This window comes from Siniperca chuatsi, linkage group LG19, assembly GCF_020085105.1.
Source record: "Siniperca chuatsi isolate FFG_IHB_CAS linkage group LG19, ASM2008510v1, whole genome shotgun sequence".
Taxonomy (NCBI): Eukaryota; Metazoa; Chordata; class Actinopteri; order Centrarchiformes; family Sinipercidae; genus Siniperca; species Siniperca chuatsi.
The window spans coordinates 22,671,193-22,690,827 of NC_058060.1; the positions used below are offsets into that span (position 1 = coordinate 22,671,193).

The 19,635-nt window shown below is 40.5% G+C and overlaps 1 protein-coding gene across 2 annotated transcripts in view; it reads left to right on the forward strand.

The window, feature by feature from the left end:
- Positions 1-19,635, forward strand: part of LOC122866376 (cadherin-6-like) — a 57,007-nt gene that overhangs the window by 24,628 nt on the left and 12,744 nt on the right. For both annotated transcript variants that reach the window (XM_044175970.1, XM_044175971.1), the window contains exons 3-7: positions 5,083-5,377; positions 8,238-8,357; positions 12,223-12,390; positions 14,441-14,628; positions 18,429-18,682. In XM_044175970.1, coding sequence (XP_044031905.1) covers positions 5,083-5,377; positions 8,238-8,357; positions 12,223-12,390; positions 14,441-14,628; positions 18,429-18,682 — 1,025 coding nt within the window. The remainder of the gene's footprint in view (positions 1-5,082; positions 5,378-8,237; positions 8,358-12,222; positions 12,391-14,440; positions 14,629-18,428; positions 18,683-19,635) is intronic.

Here is a 19,635-nt window from a genome sequence, read left to right on the forward strand (position 1 = left end):
AAACACACATGCCTGCAATACTAGCCTCCAGTAATGGGCTGGAAATCAGAGGAAAGAAAAAACGGTGGATGAACACAGACATAATATGCTTCCCAGTCCTGTATGACTCAGCGGTTGAGGCAACCTGGGGGAAGGACTCGAGCATCTTATGGCAGCGGAGTGGAAAGGTGCAGGGATTTGTGTGTATGTTTGTGGGTGGTGGGGTGATTTTTGGTCTCTGTTCATGCTCCCCCATTACCAGCTGCTCACCTTGGCAAAGAAGCAAGGAGTTTGCAATATGGCACAGGCCTGGCTGTACCCACGCCATGGCAACCCCTGTGGTCTCCAGCGGCGACCTGGAGCACACATTGGCAGTGTTTGTTGATTAGGCGGTAAGTTCCCGCTTGTGCACTGGGAGGGGGCGACTTCAATTATGGTTCTCTCCTTTGCAGCGGAGGAAAGGGTGTGATGAGGTCATGCAGCGACAAGGCCCAGCAAACATCTGTCTGACAACGTCGCAGGGCTGAAGCGATGTCTGAGCGAGATACGTCAACATTACCACAGCACCTTGCAATTGTTTCCATGCTATTACCTGCCTACTACTGTTTCAAACACCGTTGGTTTTGTCGGGGTGAGATTAATAGATTTTCTGTCATCAAACACTCTTTTTCTCTGCAATCAAGTATTTAGTTGGCCAAGTTTTATTCAAATGAGGGGCAAATGGATAGGACAGTAAAGCAGGGCTGTGGGCAGGATTTTAGATATACTGAGATATAGGTTCTCCCATGCAGCTCCACCACCCCTGAAGAAATGTTTGACCAAAAAAGAACCAAAAAAAGTCTATTTCTGATCATTGTAAATTCTTTCATATTTATTAACTCATTCAACTGTCATTTAATTACATTTTCTGTTCATTTTATCTACACACACACATATATATATATGTCTAAATGGTGTTTCAAGCCTTTAAAGCCTTTTTTATTTAGTTTATTTTTTTGTCCACACTGCAAACAATCTCAATGTTATTAAATCATTTTCTTTCTAAATTGAGCTATAAAACTGAAAAAAAGCAAAAATCTTCCTATGCACAAATAATGTTACAGCCTCTTTCCGGAAGAAATCAATTAAAAAATGACTTAAGAAGATTGTTTTGCAGTGTAAGATAAAGAGAGTCTAAAATAAATAACAGAATCAGCCTTATGTGTGTGTATGTAATTGTACAATGTAAACAACTACTCATATTGTTAAAATCCCCCAAATTCACAGAAACAACACTGAGGACATGACCTCTGTGTCCTCAGTAGTAGCTACGGCCCTGCAGCAAAGTGAATACAAACTGTTGAGAATTGCCCGTAATTAAAAGATAACATGCTGGAAATTATGCATGGGACGCAAAACAAAAGATGTCAGATGTCCTCAAGAGAGAAATATATGTTAACTGACATTTCACCTTTAAGTCTCTGCAGCTTTGACTGCATATCTCAAGTTTACACATCAACAGACATTTGATAGGCTATTTTTGTGCACAGTCTGAGGCTACCATCTGGCTACATAGAAGGCAGCCAGTTCTCGACAGGCCAGGACACAAGGCCTTAAAGGCTAACTGGCTAATTGCCCTAAGCAGCCCATTTCCAGTGCCATCTTTTTGGCCTAACTCGAGTGAAGCACAAATGGCGGCCAGATCGAGTCTGCACTAACATTTGCTACACTTGACGCTGATTAATTTCACAAATAAAGACGGCTCGCTTATAAGTTCTCACGCACAGATGTCTGATGAGTACCACTTCACTTCTCAGCCCACTTCAAACTGGAAGATGAAGCACGTAGGAACAGAAATAAATATCTTCTACTGTGAAAAAATGCCAACCATTGGAAATATTATGGTGTCACTTAGTAGAAAATGCTAATTGAGTGGAAGGTTTTGTAGCAATATATAGCATTGATGATATAATGGTTTAAGTAAGTACATAATAGTTTGCTTCACAGCTGATTCACTGCAAAGAAATCTCTCTGGGTCATATTTGTCTGCAAATGAGTCCTTAAAGCCTTATTTTCTTATAACGTGAGAATATTTCAACCTGTTTCCAATGCAAAGCAACTTGTTTCAAGTATTCTCTGAAATCATGTTTCATTTTTCTTGATGTGAGTGCAGCGACTTTCTTTTGTTCACTCAAGAAACAGACACTATTTTTGGAATATTAGTTTGAAATTGTTCGCCACTGCAATGGCAGACTGTTTTATTTGTTTTAAAGGAAGAACAGGTATAGTTTGACATTTTGGGAAATACGCTATTTGGTTTTTTTTTGCTGAGAACGTAGGTTAGCAAAAAGAACGGAAACGGGGAAATAGCTAGCTTAGCTCTGTCCAAAGGTCACGATATCTGCCTATCAGCACCTCTAAAACGTACTAATTAACACGTTCCATCTCATTTGTTTCATCCGTGTAAAGATTGAAGTGTATAAACAACAACTTTACGCTATGCTAAGCCAACCAGCTGCTGGCTGTAGCCTTATATTCACTGGACAGACATGGGAGTGGTAACCATCTTCTCATCTAACTCTTGGCAAGAAAGCTTATAAGCATATTTCCCAAAATGTCAAACTATTCCTTTAAGAAAATACGTATTTTAGGCCTCTGTTATAGACAGAATTGACTTGATAAGGTGGAGATTTATTTTTTTTTGCACAGTCCCAGAAGTCCCAGTGTTAATGGATATAGCGTCATGCTCTCTGCCTTTTTTACGATTTGGTACCATAGGAGGGCAGAGGAGAAAAGGCTAGCTATTGATGTGCCAGGGCTTCTTGGTGACCATACTGAATGCACATGTGGCTTTCTTTTCTCCCCCTGTGACAGTTTAATTGTATTTTCAATATAAATTGATCAAAGGGCCATTGTGAATGCACGTTGTGCTGCCACATTGATTTCCTGGAGAGATTTTTTCCCCCTCTTAATTTGTGTAGAAGGGCAGTAGTAAATTCTCCTCGCCAGCAAGGTGGGCAGCTGGGAGGGATGGGGTCACTGCAGCAGGTCCTGGAGTTCGATACTCTGAGCTGCCTTGTAATATCCTTCAGGGGCACGAGGAGGAACTCTTCAGAACCACAAGATCTCTCTGTTTCCATAGAAATGACAGTCGACACAGCATATGTCACACTGTCTATCTCGCATCTCAGCCGAAAGGAGAGGCCTCAACGGTTATTAACTGAATTGTCGTGCCAGCAGAGATAGGCAGCTTGATAGACAATCATAGAAAAGGACATTGCAGCTATAACAGCGGGAGAAAGATAATAATGTTGAAGTGGATTGTTTTCAGCCTCTGTTTGGAAGCACATTCTATAAAGCAGAACAGAAAACAAATACAATCCTGCAGGTTATTCTCCTGGCTTGGTTAGACAGAGAGCATAAGACAAAAACAGTTTTTTTTTTTGTTTTTTTATACCAGAATTCAAGTGGGTTAATGAAACTTTGCTCCACTCTAGATCCTAATCCGAAGATGCTAAAATTCTGCAACACACTCGACTGGCTTGGTTAGACAGACAGAAAAAGGAATGAAAACAGTCATTTTTACCAGCATTCAAGCAGGCGAACAAAATAGTGTTAAAGATGCTAATCCACAAAGCTGTTCGTCTCACATGTGCCAGCTTTGCCCTGATAAAACAGCATGAATTAGTAAAGCTTCCGAGCACCTGGCATGAAAAGCTTTTTAATATATGATGAGAAGGGAGACTTTGCAATGTGCTCCCACGTGACCCAGCTGCAACGCACAATATCCCCCCTCAGTCTGTCCACCAGCGGAGCCAAGAACGCTTGTAGACACAACAATAACTCACGCTCAAAGGAAAATATGCATTCCAACCGTCAAAATTTAAATGTGCAGGTTCACTTGAGTTAACAAGGTGTCAATAACAGACCTCAGAATTATGTCCTAGCGCCCACTTATCGGGGTAAACATTCAGATGGCGTTTGCCTCGGTTTGTACTTTGCAAACATGTGCACTCCTTTTGCCCTTTACCTCCCCCTGCAATTATTGCCATGTAGGCAGGAAAGCAGTGGGAGGGGAAATGACTGGACAAGCTTTTGATGAGTTCTCTGAGATAAATATGTTGGGGGGATTTGGTGGTGGAATTAAAATGTCAGTCAGCGCATGCTAAGCTGCTGTTCATGCAGAAAAAATTAAACAGAAGATAGAGAGGGAGAGAGCAGATAATAATGAGATGCTCCACAGACAAGTGGACTCTCGTGGTCCTCTGGCATGTTGGACGTGTTGCTGATCCATCAGGGGCTGGCAGGCGGCAGACGTGCGCGGACTCATGCTGGTACTTCACAGACTTCGACCCACTGGCATTCTGTTTTACAGCACTGAAAATGCCACTGTGGCCTTGCGGTAAAAAGCACGATGACAACCTGTATGTAACAATACCAGGAAATGCAACATTTTAAACGCTCAGGCTGTGTGTTTTCTTCTTGGCAGGGTGTGAATTTCACAGAGGCGAGGTGAAGCCACGAATGTGTATCGTCATAACGCGGTGACAGTTTACTAAAGATGATATGAATCTGTTAAATAACACCAAACGCACTTATCAAAGCTGTCAGTGTTTCTTTGCCAAGGCCCAGACTGGTCAGATCACTGATATGTGCACAGTGTATCAGAAATACTTAAGAGGAAAACTGTGATTCTGCTTTGAAATTTGATTTTGTTGACATCTTTGGTACAAAGCTCATTGCTGGGATGTTTTCTTTGCTCTGCACTTCTCAGAGATCACCTGTCAATCAAACAGTGCAGCCAGCACTGTGATGTTTCTCTTTTTTCTTAGACTTTATGTAGATGAAGTTTCTGTTCACAGTGGCTATTTCTGCTCATGCTAACTAGGAGATATTTCCCTTGAAAGAGCTAGCTGACACTTGGTGTTCATGAGAGCAAATTAACCAAATGTGAAAGCTTTCATAAACCGGAGTTTGAATCACTGTTGTGCTATATAAATTAGCAATAGAGAGCTGCAAAGTGGAAATTTATTAAAACGAAAACGCCACAAACTGTTGCTTGAAATTGTTGTTTCGGTGCTGCAGGGATCCACATTATCATGTTTTCTTTTCTTTTTTCCACAGCTTCACTCAGATTCAGATCGAGGAGATGGAAGTGTGAGGTACGTCCTGACAGGGGAGGGAGCAGGGACCCTCTTCAAGATAGACGAGAAGTCAGGGGACATCCACGCCACCAAGAGGCTGGACAGGGAGGAGAAGGCCTATTACATCCTCCACGCCAAAGCCGTCAACCGCTTCACCAACGAGGCGCTGGAGGGTCAGTCCGAGTTCATCATCAAGATCCACGACATCAATGACAATGAGCCTCGATTCACTAAGGACCCGTACATGGCCAGAGTCCCAGAAATGTCTGACATCGGTAAGTACCTGCCGTAAATATTCCTCATTATTTCATGAGCACTTCATGTTGTAGTATGTACCTACACTATAGGGCTGTGAGATAATTCACTATCATTCATTGACTTATGAACGTAGTGGAATGGTATCATGCTGGTTGTCATGTCGTGTGTTGTTTTACAACATTTTGTTGTGCAAAAGAATGATTCGGAGCAAATTGCAAGTCAAAAATCGCAAAGCGAGTTGCTGAAGTTTTAGTTTTACATGTTTTTTAAGTTTTGTTTGGTGTTATTCCTAACAGTGCAACAAAGGTTTACTGAACATCAATTTGATTGAGCGTGAAGATTCGTCTTTGACCTTGGAAATTGTTTGACAAAATAATCCTAACTCAAGGTCCACTTGCTTGCTTTTTCCTGAGCCTTTACGGTCTTTGTCAGCAGAAACTCCATCTATTTGCTGATGAACACTGTGAGATGCGGTGGAAAGCTCTGGAAAAAGTAAGCGGACATTGAGTTAAGATTTTTTTTGTAGAATCAATTTGAAAATCCAGTTTCTGCGTCATTTTCCCACACATTAATTAACTGGGGATGCCAACTTAAACTTTAAATTTATAACATTGTTACCCTTTCTTTATATTTTATTGAATTCATAGTATGATATCAGAAACAAATCATTAAGCATTTTTAAGCATTGTTAAATTAATCACCATACCCCATTCTGACTGACTAGGCCCTGGTAAGCCTACAGCCCTCCCCCCACCCAAGATAATTTTGCCATATGGGGAAATGAATGCGTTAATAGATAAAAAATAAACAAAAACAGATGAGTAAATAATAATAATAGCATAAAAATAAATAAATAAGAAAAAAGGAAATTATAAATGAATACGTGATAATTCATACTAGTTTTTTGTGTGTACAGCAGGCAAAGAGAATTACATTCAGTGTGTAAAACCATATTTATTGATCATAAAACAGACAATAATTAAGTGTTTGCACAAATTAAGGTGTGTGCTTGTGAGTGTGAGGAGCTGGATTAAAAGGCTTATGATTCAAATAGAATAGAGATGTTGTGAAAATGCCAGTCTTACTGGATCAATGGGACTTTATCAATCATAATAATGATGCAAGCTCAACAAAGAGGGCCCGACTAATTAAATGAGAAAGACTAGGAGCTGTTTTATGATCGGAGAATAAACAAGGTAAAGCGCCTCTGTGACGGTTACAGCACTGGTGCAGATAATCTTTTAAATACAGTATTGTATCTTATTAAAACAGTATTTAATTTAATTACCAGCATTGTCAGCTGTGTCATCACAGTGAATAATTGCGGATTCCATTGCTGCAGTGCCAGTTTCTGAGACAGCACCACTTGCTGTTTGCGTATTATCATTTCTTCTCATCATTCAGCACCAAATGAAACTTTAATTCACTGTGCACTTTGGCTCTAGCTCTTAGTCTAAAAGTACATACTGGCCTCATGAATATAGATAAACAATATAAAAAGGCTCCTAATCAATACTTGCATGAAAACATGGAGTGAACTCTCTGTTCTGCTGCTGCTGCTGCTGCTGCTGCTGCTGCGGTGCTTCGGGGACTGAGGGACATCGGTCTTGCAGCCCAGACATGTGACAGAGTTGTCACTTGGTTCAGCAACCCCAAGAGAGAGGCCAGCACTTATCTAAGGGCAGCACGGGTGCCCATGGCAACAACCGAGGTGTGATGTCACCGCTTGGCAGAGCATGTGTTCACGAGTGACTGCGTCGAGACACTGGCCCTTTAAATGTGACATACACTTCGAGTTTTATTATAGTCTCACGGCTCTGACATTCTTCCCTCGGACGCTCAGTAAGGGACGACTTTGATGCGCCCCTTCTTTGACAACTGAGTGATTACAGTCGAGGTAATTTACTCCCCCTGCACAAAAAATGTGATTATTCCTGACTTGTTTGTCAGAAAATTCTTTTCTCAAAAGCTTAAAGTCAGCAATGAGATGGCTGATGTGGATCAGTGATATTTTCTAAAAGCCAGGATGTCAGAAAAGCCTCTTTGAGTCTAATTCACTAGTTAAAGGTATTAGCGATCAAGGTTCGGTGAACTTGCTCAGGAATCCTCCCGAACTGTCACTTACTCCAAATCAGACAGCCATGGTCTTTCTCTCTCTGCTTTTTGATCCCCCAATTTTATTTTACCACAACATCATTTATCCATACAAATGACAAATTGATTTTAAAGGAGGGGAACTCTCTTTCAACCCTTACCGATCATAAATGACATCAAATTAGAGAAGTTTCATGGAGTCGTTATCCCATTGTATTGCACAATTCTATATTTATACCACTTTGCCATTAAATATTTCTACTCAATTAATTTTCTTCTGTATGTAATGAGGCAACACTTGGCCCTGCAAGGCACCATTTGGGAGGTAGCACTTGGCTAACTGTTTCCCTTTGTTCTACTGAAACAGGGCTTCAGCCTCTCTGGAAGAGAAAATGGATCACAGTCATTCGCCTGCTTTCAGATATTTGGCTTCTTAGACACTCCAGATCTGTGGATACACTAATAGGCTTCTTAGGGTTTGCAAAGAGCCGGTATGGGTGCCGCTTGCATGCTTAGAGAGATATACTTAGAAAAATACATTAGGACTTATCGATTACCTGTGAAAATCAATCATGCATAAGGGTATAAGTGGCCGAGGAATAAAGATTGGTTTTGGTAATGCAAAGGGACAGAAATTATCAGTCACATTCTGCATGAGCATGATTAGAAGAGGATCGGACACCTCATCAGAAGGTACATCAGCTTAACCAATTATCCAGCAGGCAATTTTCAGCAGTATTGAAGAGTTGATCTAAATCATTGTCATGAATCTTCTTCCCCCAGGCACCTCTGTAATTCAGGTGACAGCCACAGACGCAGACGACGCCACGTACGGGAACAGCGCCAGGGTGGTGTACAGCATCTTGGAGGGCCAGCCGTACTTCTCTGTGGACCCAGAAACCGGTCAGTGTCGAGTTAAATGTAAAATCCACCCGAAAATACTCTTAATGCTTTGATGCTTTGTTGTTTTTCCTTTCAAATGTAGACTTTGTGAAGTCAAGTCAATTCTGTCAATAATTGAGTCTTAAAAACAAGGAAAGATATGCCAGTGCAGTGAGAATATTTCAACATGTTTTCCAAAATATGGTTATTTCAAGAATTTTCACTTTTTCAAAAGCCAGAGCATGTCGCTATATTCATGACCAATGGGACTTTGGGGCTTTTTTCAGAGGAGCACACTGCAAAAAAAAAAATCTCCATTTGAAGTCACTTCTGTTAATATCTGTTAAAAATATCTGTTAAAAAGTCACTACAGTAACAACATATTTAAACCAACTTTGGTCAAGGACTTTCTAGAAATGATTGTCTGTATCTTGAATACATAAACATTGCTTTGCTAGAATCAAGTAAAAATAAACTTAATTTTATAACATGGTTCTAACAAATTGCTTTTCATTGGAATCAAGTTAAAATAGTCTTATATGATACTTTAAGGACTTAATTACAGATATGATAAAGTTGAGATTTTTCCAGCTCAGCAGCAGTGAAATTTGATATCAGAAATTACCAGCGCCCTGGTAGCTCACCTGGTAGAGCGCGTGCAACATGTACTGAGGCCGAGTCCTGGGCTCGATTCCAGCCTTGCATGAAAAATTTGCAAAATTGCAAAATTTAGCACCCATACAAGAAAAAATCCATCATAAAAAAGACAAAGATTATAATTTCTCCTCATCAAGTGTAGCCTCAGTAGACCAGCATGCACTGCAGCTATGAAGGATGTTGCTTTCTGACTAATGTGCACAACTCCTCACTCTTTCTTCAATGGAAAAGCTCTAACAATGCTACTGCCATTGCACTCTCCACCTATATATGTAACCCACAGCCGAACGCAACAAGCTTACACCCATCGTTTGGAGGTGGCCATTCTGGGAAACATGACAAATCACAAACTGAAGCAGAAATAGAAGAGGCTAGCTGAGCTTTACCAGGAAAGTAAATTAAAACAATTTATCATGAAATAACTCCTGGAATGCTGTGACTTTAACCGAACCAAAAATACCCACACGTCTGCCTCCTCTCGCAGGCTGACGGGCGAGGGGGATTTATAGTAGAGAGAGTGGCAAATCACCAACCCCAAAAATCTAGCCGCTTGCTAGTTTTAATCATTAATGTGCTCTTTGGAACACATCCCGCTTGTGTCTTTTTTGCTTAAACAAAAGGGAAACGACAAAAAAAAGCCATTTACAGATTAGCGGAGGGATTAACAGTAATATGGTTTATCCCACATGTGGTATGTAAGCTGACATCCCCTCTTACACAAAGACATGCCTGGACATCACATTATAAGCAGGATTTGTTTCTCCTCTCCTCCTCTGTGTGTGTGTGTATTGTAGTCATTAAGCAATAACAAAGGTAGACAACGATATAGTGTGAGTGTGATGCTACTAGAAAGCCGATATACGTTTGCTTCGTTTCCTGCAACACCGCTTGAACGATCGCTGTTCTCTTAACAGTGTGTTGTCCATGAGATGAATTGCACATCGTTAGCAGGAAGAAAAAAAAAACAAGCTGCATTGTGCCAGCATTTCGTTTCTGCCACGAGGGCCTTTTGAACAGCGTAGGCCAGTCTGATCTGAGCCTGAGTGATGCGCCACGTCAGCCTCTCCCTCTTCTTTATTGTTTGATATGCAATGAATCATCTATTCAGACTGAAAGTGATGAAGTTTGTCAGAGCAGTTTATTTAGGGTGAAATTTATTTTTTTCATCTTTATTCTCCCACTCCACTACGTGTTTCTGTCTCTCTACTCCCACCTGCATCTTTTTGTGATGCTTCAAATTCAAACGTGTAATAGCAGACAGGATTTAAGACCGGCTCTGATGAGAGATGGAGCACACCTTTTGAATATGCTGCCAATTAACGCTTCACTCAGTCTCTGTCCTGACTCCAAACTAGAGATCTAACGTGTCAGAGCGGAGAAGTAAGCAACTGCACGGCACTTGAAAGGCTGAACATTAACAGATTTTAATTCCAAAGAGAAAATAAATGATGCCGAATGCATTTGGAGGTGAATGTTACACTTAGAAAATTAAAGGAACATGCTGTGGTTTTGGTAGATTGGACCTTTGGTCCACTTACCAGTTAAATCATGAGAACACAGACACCAAAATGTGCTCCTGGGTGGCCGCTGGGCTCCATACCACTACGCATACTGAGTAAGAGCACTGACCTTTCAGTAATAAAATGTTCTTAGTGGTTTAATTATCTGGCCTGCAGATGCATAAATCTAAAAAATGAAATATCATTAATTCAATACAGCTGTTGCAGACAGGCTTATTTTTAGAAATATTTCGGGTGGGAACCGTTATCTTTAGATATACGCAGCCCAACTGTGGAAACACAATTTTTATGTCATATGGCGGGTTGATTTTCTGAACGTTATACAACAACTTGCCAGACTTGCATACTTTAAAAGATGACTTACAATTGGGCAATAGAGCTGTACATATTAATTGTTGACTCTGTTCATACTGTATATATCAAAGTTACATCATACTGTGCACACTGTATTTGTGCTGAAACTAAGAATTATTTTCATTAGCAATTAATCTTCTGATTATTGTCTTGATGAATTAGTTAATCATTTAGTCTAAAAAATAAAATAGTGAAAAATGTCCATTTCAGTTTCCCAGAGTCCGACGTGATGTCTTCAAATGTCTTGCTTTGTCCAAAACCAAAACGATATTTAGTTTATGATATATAAAACAGAGAAAAGCAGCAAATGTTTGCAACTGAGAAGCTATAACGAGGGATTTTTGCCTATAAAATTATTAATCAATTATCAAAATAGTTGCCAATTATTTTTCTGTCAATCAACTAATTGTTTCAGCAATGCACTTGCGCTGTACATACTGCATATTGGTTTATTGTTCATATTGTACATTCATCTATCTATCTATTTATCTATCTCTGTGTAGTGACAATAGAGATGAATCTACTGATGTAATCTAATGTAATTTAGAGCTGCTATACCCAATATTGTGTATGTTAGAGTTAGAATAAAGTGAAAGACTTTCAAAACTAGCTCTACATTGTAAAATAACTGATATACTGCATAATTAAAGCGATTTTCACATTTTATGTTCCAGCACACCTAAATGTTATGTTTGACGCTACAAAAGGACACTGTTGACCGCAGTCGAAGGGTCAACGATGTCATGAGGTCCTCTTGTGCTGAGCATACCTCAGAAAATGCTTTCATTTATAGAAAGTTAAGAGTAAAATGGGCAAATGGGCTACTGATGATGCATTAGAGTCAAGCAAAAAAACACAAGTTAAAAAGTTTTGGGCTGTAATTCTCAGCAAGGTCAGATTTCCAAGACTTTTAACAATCAAATTAAACATTGATAAATTCTTTTAGGATTGCAACTAATTATCAGTTAGTCTGCCAATTATCTTCTTGATTGGTCAATTAATCATTTTGTCTATAAAATGTCAAGTAATAGTGAAAAATGCCCATTATAATTACCCAGAGCCCAAGGTCGCGCCTTCAAATTTCTTGTTTTATCTGACCATCGGTTCACAACCCAAAGATATTAAGGTTATCATATATGACAAAGAAAAGCAGCACATTTATATTTTTATACATATTAAAATTGAAATAAATGTAATAAAAACTGAAAATAAAGAGGCCTTATTAATCTGCAGATTGTAAAGCCCTCTGAGACAAACCTGTGATTTTGGACTGTATTAATTCACTAATGACTATAAATTAATCATATAGACTCACATAATAAACTCTTACCATAATTATGTGTATTTTACCTCAGGCCTCATCAAGACAGCCCTGCCTGGCATGGACAGAGAAGTCAAAGAAAACTACCAGGTTGTGATCCAGGCTAAAGACATGGCCGGGCAGATGGGCGGCCTCTCGGGAACCACAACGGTCAGCATCACCCTCTCCGACGTGAACGACAACCCGCCGCGCTTCACCAAGAGTGAGTACAGCCTCCTGGAAACCCACACACACGCACACACAGAATGACCAGTACTCAGCCCATGAAAACCACTTGTCATTGTGAGCTGATGCCAGGCAGCCAGGGCCCATCTGGTGTCAGTTTCAAAATGAATTTGGATTATTGCAGGGAGCTCTGGGTTTTGTGCGACTATGGCGGTCCTCTTAAAGGCAGCAAATAATTAAATACAGAGCCATATGACAGAGCGAAGGGTCCTGCAAAGTGCATCAGATCAGTCCTGTAATCCCTATTAAATGAAAAAAGTACATTCACTGGGCTTTATCTCCCCTACTCTTCCACTCTCTTTGTATATCTACCGCTATTAAGTCTTTCTTCTGCTGCCTTTTACTCCATAAAACCAATGTTCTCAATTTAGTGCTCGCACTGTCCTTGGTGCGCTTTTTCCCTCTTTTTGTTACCCTCTAACTCATCAATCATCAATCCATCCTTTCTACTCCCTTCCTACTCTCTTTCAGTCTCACACATTGTCTCCCTTTCTTCTCTCACCCCCCTCCCACCCGTCTCACTTCCTCTCGTGCATCTGGCAAACGGCGAAGGCAGCCAGATCAGATTGACAGATTACTGGTGTCGTCGTGTTTCCCCTCAGTAACAGCAAGTGCCAACTGTACAGTGGGTGACGCATGTGCACAAAAGCATGGCAAACACGCATCCGCAGAACTCCCGCCACCCCCCCATTTATCATTCTCTCCTCCCACCAGCTTGAGGGAGGGAGGGGGGTGAGACAGACGCTGTCATCTCAGCCCCTCCACCAATGAATGAACAGTGAGAGGACGGAGGGAGATGGATACGACAGGGATGGAGGAGGTGACGGGAAGGGAAGATAGAGGAAGAGTGATGCGGGCGACAGAAAGACAGCCTGTGATGGAGGGAGGGGGGGAGACAGACAGAGGGGAAGATTGAAAGAGGGAGAAAGAGGAAGAGATATTGTAATGGGACACCCAGAGGAGGTAGAGTGTCAGCAAGCGATATCATTGTTGTCTGCCGGAGTGATGCCTCTTCTTTTCCACCCAATGCTAAATACCTGTTAGCCTAGGGAAACCTTTTCGTGGTGCGTCGCTTTTAGTATGTGTGTGTGTATATATTTGTGTGTGGAGGCAAGTGTCAGCGTCACGGAGACCTGCCGACTCAGGCATTGCCAAAACACTGTCAGCATGTTTTATTAGTGTGTCAGTGCTGTTTGTCTCCGCAGGCTGTGTGTATATCAGGCCCGCTCCCTCCTGCAGTCCAGCTATTTATTTAAGCATACAAGATGCAGCTGGGGCCGCTGCGGCCGACAGGCAGCCATCAATTTATCCGCCTCAAACCAGGAATTCATCTTACCAAAAAAAAAAAAAAAAAGAAGAAGATGCAATTAATTTATGTTGAGCAAATTGGCCCAAAATTTATGTTACATCCTAAACTTCAAGTAGTGAGTCAATACCGCTTGTAGTAACTTATGTGAAAGGCCAAATGTCTGTTTTGGAAATGAAATATGTTTTACCGCATATGAAATGTCTGCTCCACAGCTGATCTACAAGTGTTGCAGCACTAAATCTCCCACTCGCCTTCTCCTTTTCGCACACACTCTCCCTCTCTCTGCTATTGCTGCGCTCTGATTGCCTCTGACTTACTCTCTCCCTAACTTGCTCTCTTGCATTCTTGCTCTTTGAGTCACCCACTCACACACTTTCCTTTTTCACTAACAGAGTCAAAAAAATTGCTCGTTCGGTGTCGGGGGGGGGGCTTTAGTACTTTATTATGCTTTAATTTTGATCAAATCTTAAAAGAAGTATGGATTCACCTCTTAAATGAATTGCATCTTTGTGTTAAAAACTTAAAATGGACACAGAATAGAAATAGGACGTGACCTCAGTTGTCAGGTCCTGGTCACACTCTGACTCGCTTACACTCCTGAGCCTCTCTTTCTCTAGCTTTTTCTTTTTCTGTACACCTTGACAATGCTTCTCTGATTGACCAATTCTTCTTTTCATGCGACCACCAAAATCACAAAGACAAAATTCTTTCTCTCCAGCCCTCTACGAGTTCCGAGTGCCCGAGTCCAATGAGCTTGGGTCTACAGTGGGAGTGATCCGGGCCATGGACGCCGACATCGGCGAGAACGCAGAGATGGACTACAGGATCATCGGGAGCGATGGTCCCGGCATGTTTGATATCACCACCAATAGAAGTACACAGGAAGGCGTCATCGTGCTGAGGAAGGTCAGGGACTCTCTGTTGGTATTTGGTGAGGGGTGTAAGGGCCAGTGTGAGCAAGAGTGTAGTTGCCAGTGGGGGGCATGTCTTCCTCTTCTTCAAAAATCCCATTTTTTCTCCCCACAGCTTCCGTTTGATTTACTCACTAAAATCTCTCTAAACAGTGTCCTCTTACTGTCCTGCTGAGAGAAACTGAGTTGATCGAAATATGGGGCAGCTGTGGCTAAGAGGTAGAGTGGGTCGTCCTCTAATTGGAAGATCGGCGGTTCGATACCAGCTTCCCCCAGCCCACATGTCAAAGTGTCCTTGGTACTGAGAGGAACTGTGTGAATGATTAGTTTCTAGTTTCATCAGTGTGTGTGTGTGTGTGAAAGAGGTGAATGACATGTAGTGTGAAGTGCTTTGAGTGTTCAGAAGACTATAAAGGTGCTATACAAGTACAGTCCATTTACCATTACAGCTATTGCCAGCAGTAAGCCTCATGGGTAACGGTGAGTGCTTTGTTATCTGTTTTTGCCCTGGGTTTTGCCTGTCAGGCCAAGCATGCAATCTACATTTTTATTTACAATAAAGGTGTGTCTACACAGGAGACATACGCTTCTATTTTAATCAATACAGCTGTCTACACATGGAGGACTGAAGCTGCTGCTGCTCTGCTAACATGCTGCTTTCGCTACACAGGATGTGTAGACTTTGTGTAAATGTATAGAATAGAACATCAAACAAAGATAAGACATCAAAGTTACCCTTTGACCCTGAGGTTTTAGTACTGGTTGATTTGGTGGCACCAGTGGTTACTGGTGGTAACAGCAAGTGTGGTTTAATACTACAGCAAACGCTCCTTGAACAGCTACAGAAATACAACAAAAGAGCAACTGGTGTATCTGTTTACTGTTCAGCCAAACAAACTCACATTGTTTTAATAAAGAAGTCTGCACATGGCACAAGACGTTTTCCACACAGCAGCACAGTAAAGTTGGTTACCTTGCTGAAGAGTTGGAGGTGTACAGCCTTTTGCCTGCAGCTCGTCATCTAGCAGCTCACTGTGGCTGCTCTGTCGTTTTCTGTTATTCTGCCATATTTAAAACTGATCCGCTGTCAAAAAATCCAGAAAATGACCATGTCCTGTTTTGTGGACATGTTTTTGATGAACAATCACAGTAACCATAGTGACAAATGTGTTTCCAGTGACTGATTCACAATAAAAGCCACCCTGTGTTTTGCCAGTTGAAAACAACTATATGGAGAGGTAATTCATGTAAATACTTTGAATGCATATTGCTGAAAAAATGCAAACCATAAATAGCATCAAAAACGGGGTTTGATTTCATGAAAACCTTAAGGATTGAGTTTAAGTTTGAATGAAACCAACAATGATTTTAAGTAGGGTTAGTGCATTACTCATGCAGTCATTTCATGTTCATTTGTTAGCCTGTAGTTATTACAGACAGCATGATCACGATTCAGTTTTGTTTTTGGTGTTTTTTTTATTTGCATCCCTTGACTTCATTGTCCCCCCCCCCCAAACCAAAGCTGCACACTTGCGTGTGAGCATCACTCTTCTCAAATGGGTGAAAAAGGGGAAATAACACAATGAACTGCACTCAATAAAGAACAAAAAAACAAAACTGGTTTAGTTCCATATGCTCTGATAGCCAGAGGATGGACAGTAGAGTTATTAGATTTCAACTTACACTTGCCAACACTCCCAGTACATGTGTTTTGAGTGAGATTCATTCTTCCTCTCAGCTGAGACCAAAGCAGAAATATTGATGCTCAGTATGGATCGCCGCATTCAGCGGTGTGCTGTGGTGTGTTTCTGATGTATTCAACAGAATCTGACAGTTGCCTTATCAAGCGCCCTCTCTGCAGCCTTCGATCGATCGCTTCCATCATGCCATCATTAAGTGGAGGATGACATAATTGCCTTTTGTAGCCACTGCGGTGCTTTAGTGGATGTGGTGTGTGGGCAGAGTGTGTGTGGGGAGTGAGCATGCCTTAATTCTGAACCTACTAATTAAATGGGCTTGTCAAGTGGGAGTGCGTCCCATCGTCACTTGTACCGGTCCTTCAAAGCCACATATTCCTCCCATTGACGTGTAGTCCCCCCCCTGCCTTATCAAAAAACGTGAAAATCACTGACTCATGTTATGTTATTATTCATGGCTTCAGAAAACGGCTCGTTCCATGTGGATTTCAAGCTTTCATTGGCTGTTTCCAATGATCACGGACCCAGCGTCCTTTCATATGTACAGTAGGCAGCCTGCAAGGAAGCTCACTCTGATCCAGCTGCACCTGCTCAGCGGCTAGCGCACATTCATTAAAATGCACCGCTCCCCAATTATTTCCATCAAAAGGGAGATACCTTCAGTGGCTACAACTTCAAAAACAAAGTTGAGAAAAGGAACATAAAAGCAAAAGCATACCGCCAACCTGCACTAAAATGCACAAAACATTGGCAATCATGCAGGAATCAGGCTACTAATCATTGTGCACAGTCCATAAATTATAGGATGAAGGGGTAGTGTACAGTAGATGCAGGATTATAGGGGACCATGTATAAAAAAAATAACAAAGCTGTTTCCTTTTAAGCAGAACGGGTAAAATGAAAGCCTGTATACCAATAGAAAAGCTCTAGCATAAACATACATTATATTACTATTTATACATATATTTACTGCCAAAGGCAACAACCAGAAAATGAAGCCCACTATAGATTAGGAAATAGAGTACATGTAGCTATATCTTTAGAAATGTGTGTGCAGCACCCATATTTATTAGTAATTTCACATAATACTGTATTTTTAATACTTAGTACTATCATCTATTTAATGTGAACTAAATACCTAAAATATAAACGTAGAAATCTTGGTGCTCAACACGTGTCCTTCAACAGAATGTCAGTCATATTTTTTAGTTATTTTTAATTTTTTTTCTAATCATCCTTATTAATAGATTCAAATTTAGAAATGTGTACAACCTTGATATACCCTTACAAATTAAAATAGTAGATGATTTTTCAGCGTTATGATTCGTATTTTCCATCACAAAATCAAAGGAAACATCACACCAAGGTCTTACCATCCACTGACACTCCAAACCACAATATTATATAAGGGATTGGGAAATCAAGTTAAAAAGCACAAACATCCAAGAAGTTGCCATGTCTTTGTTTCTGCCCAATGAAACAGAAAGTACATAGTATGTACACTATTTAGTATTAATACTCAATAACTGCAGTAATAAGATGGAAATAATAAACTCTTCTTTGTCCAACCAGATTCCCTGGCTAAAATACTTTTTTATCACATGTGATATGAGTGCTGTTTTTGCCATTAACCCGACTGTATTGTTGTCATGTTAGTTTTCCACCAAAATGCCACATCAGTCACATTATTCAGGATGTGGCAGCAGTTAGCGAACGGCCGTTACATGTCCAAAAGAGTGCAGGCCTGATCTGTGCAGCAGCCCATGTGTGTCCATCAACAGTCTTGTTAGTGTCCTTGAACAAGACACTAAGCCCCTTCACACGTGCTCATTAGACGATGCTCTGGAAAAGATTGTCAGTTTAATGAATAAAATCCCGATCTGACCTGAAATTAAATGTGGCAGGATGCTCTGAATGGATATTAGTTTTCCCAAAATCAACAGCTGTGTTGCTGCATACAAATGAATGTTTAAAAGTAAACAAAAGCTATGATTAGAGCAAAAAACAAAAAGTCACATTAGAATTTTCTTTTTAATTCAAGAAAACAAACAAACATGTAAAGTTATAGTATGTTAAACATCTTCTTTCTGTTTTGCAGCCGCTGGACTTTGAGAGGAAGCGTCAGTACAGTCTCCGCGTTCAGGTGGAAAATGTCCACATCAACCCTCGCTTCTTCTCCGTGGGCCCCTTCAGGGACGAGGCCACCATCAAGATCACCGTGGAGGACGTGGACGAGCCGCCGGTGTTTGAGCGCGCCAGCTACGTCATGGAGGTCAAAGAAGACGCAGCCAGGAACACTGTCATTGGCTCCGTCAGCGCGTCTGATCCCGATGACAAGAACAGTCTTGTGAGGTACGGAACCACATCACATCTTCAGGGACCATATCAGTGTTCTGCATGCTTTAGACGGATTACTAAAAGTTATATATATATATATATATTTTACTCTACAGCTAACCTTTTTGAAACTACGCTGCTGTGTTTTAGATTTTTGAATGCATTTTAAGGCAGCCATTGGATTCCATTCATTTCTGTACAATTTGACCAAAAAAAGGCAAGCTCAAGCTCCCCTTAATAGCTTTTTTCCAGAACTTTCAACCGCATCTGAGCACCATTAGGATCTCTCGGCTGTGTTGGTTTAAAAGTGAAAGTTTGAGCAACTACAAATGATCCCAAAAGTGCTCAGGAACAAACAGCGAGATGCAGATAAAAGTACTGGAAAAAGCTACTTTCAGTCCTTCAGTTTAAATTTTAAATAATTTAAATTAAAATATTTTTAACTTTCTGATTTGGACTACTTTAATTATTTATAATAACATTATCATTAAGTGCAGACTGATTTGAATTTAAATTTCATATTGTGCAAACATGAATGGTAAGCAACGCTTGGAAAAATCTAAAATCGTTCATACATTATGAATTTGAAGATGGTCAGCAAAAAAATGCACAATTGAGTTGAATTAAGGTAAAACAAAAAACGTTTATTGTCAATTAAGTTTTTGAGACAAGTTTTAAATTTTGATGCTTTAACTATGGAGTTACTATTTGGTCACACAGTGTGCAATTTATTATGTAAAACATAAGCGATAACCTTTGTATCGGCCCCCAGAGGCTTAAAACCAAACATTATGATCTTAGATAAGAATTTTAGGTCCAAATAATTTTTGATTTTAAAAGCACTAAAATTGGTAGTGTATAGTAGTATAAGTATACACTAATGGTTAGATCACACCTAAAATGTGTTGTCCAAATAAAAGTAACTTTATTGTGATGTTCACATGTTCTCAAACTTTTTCTTGTCATGG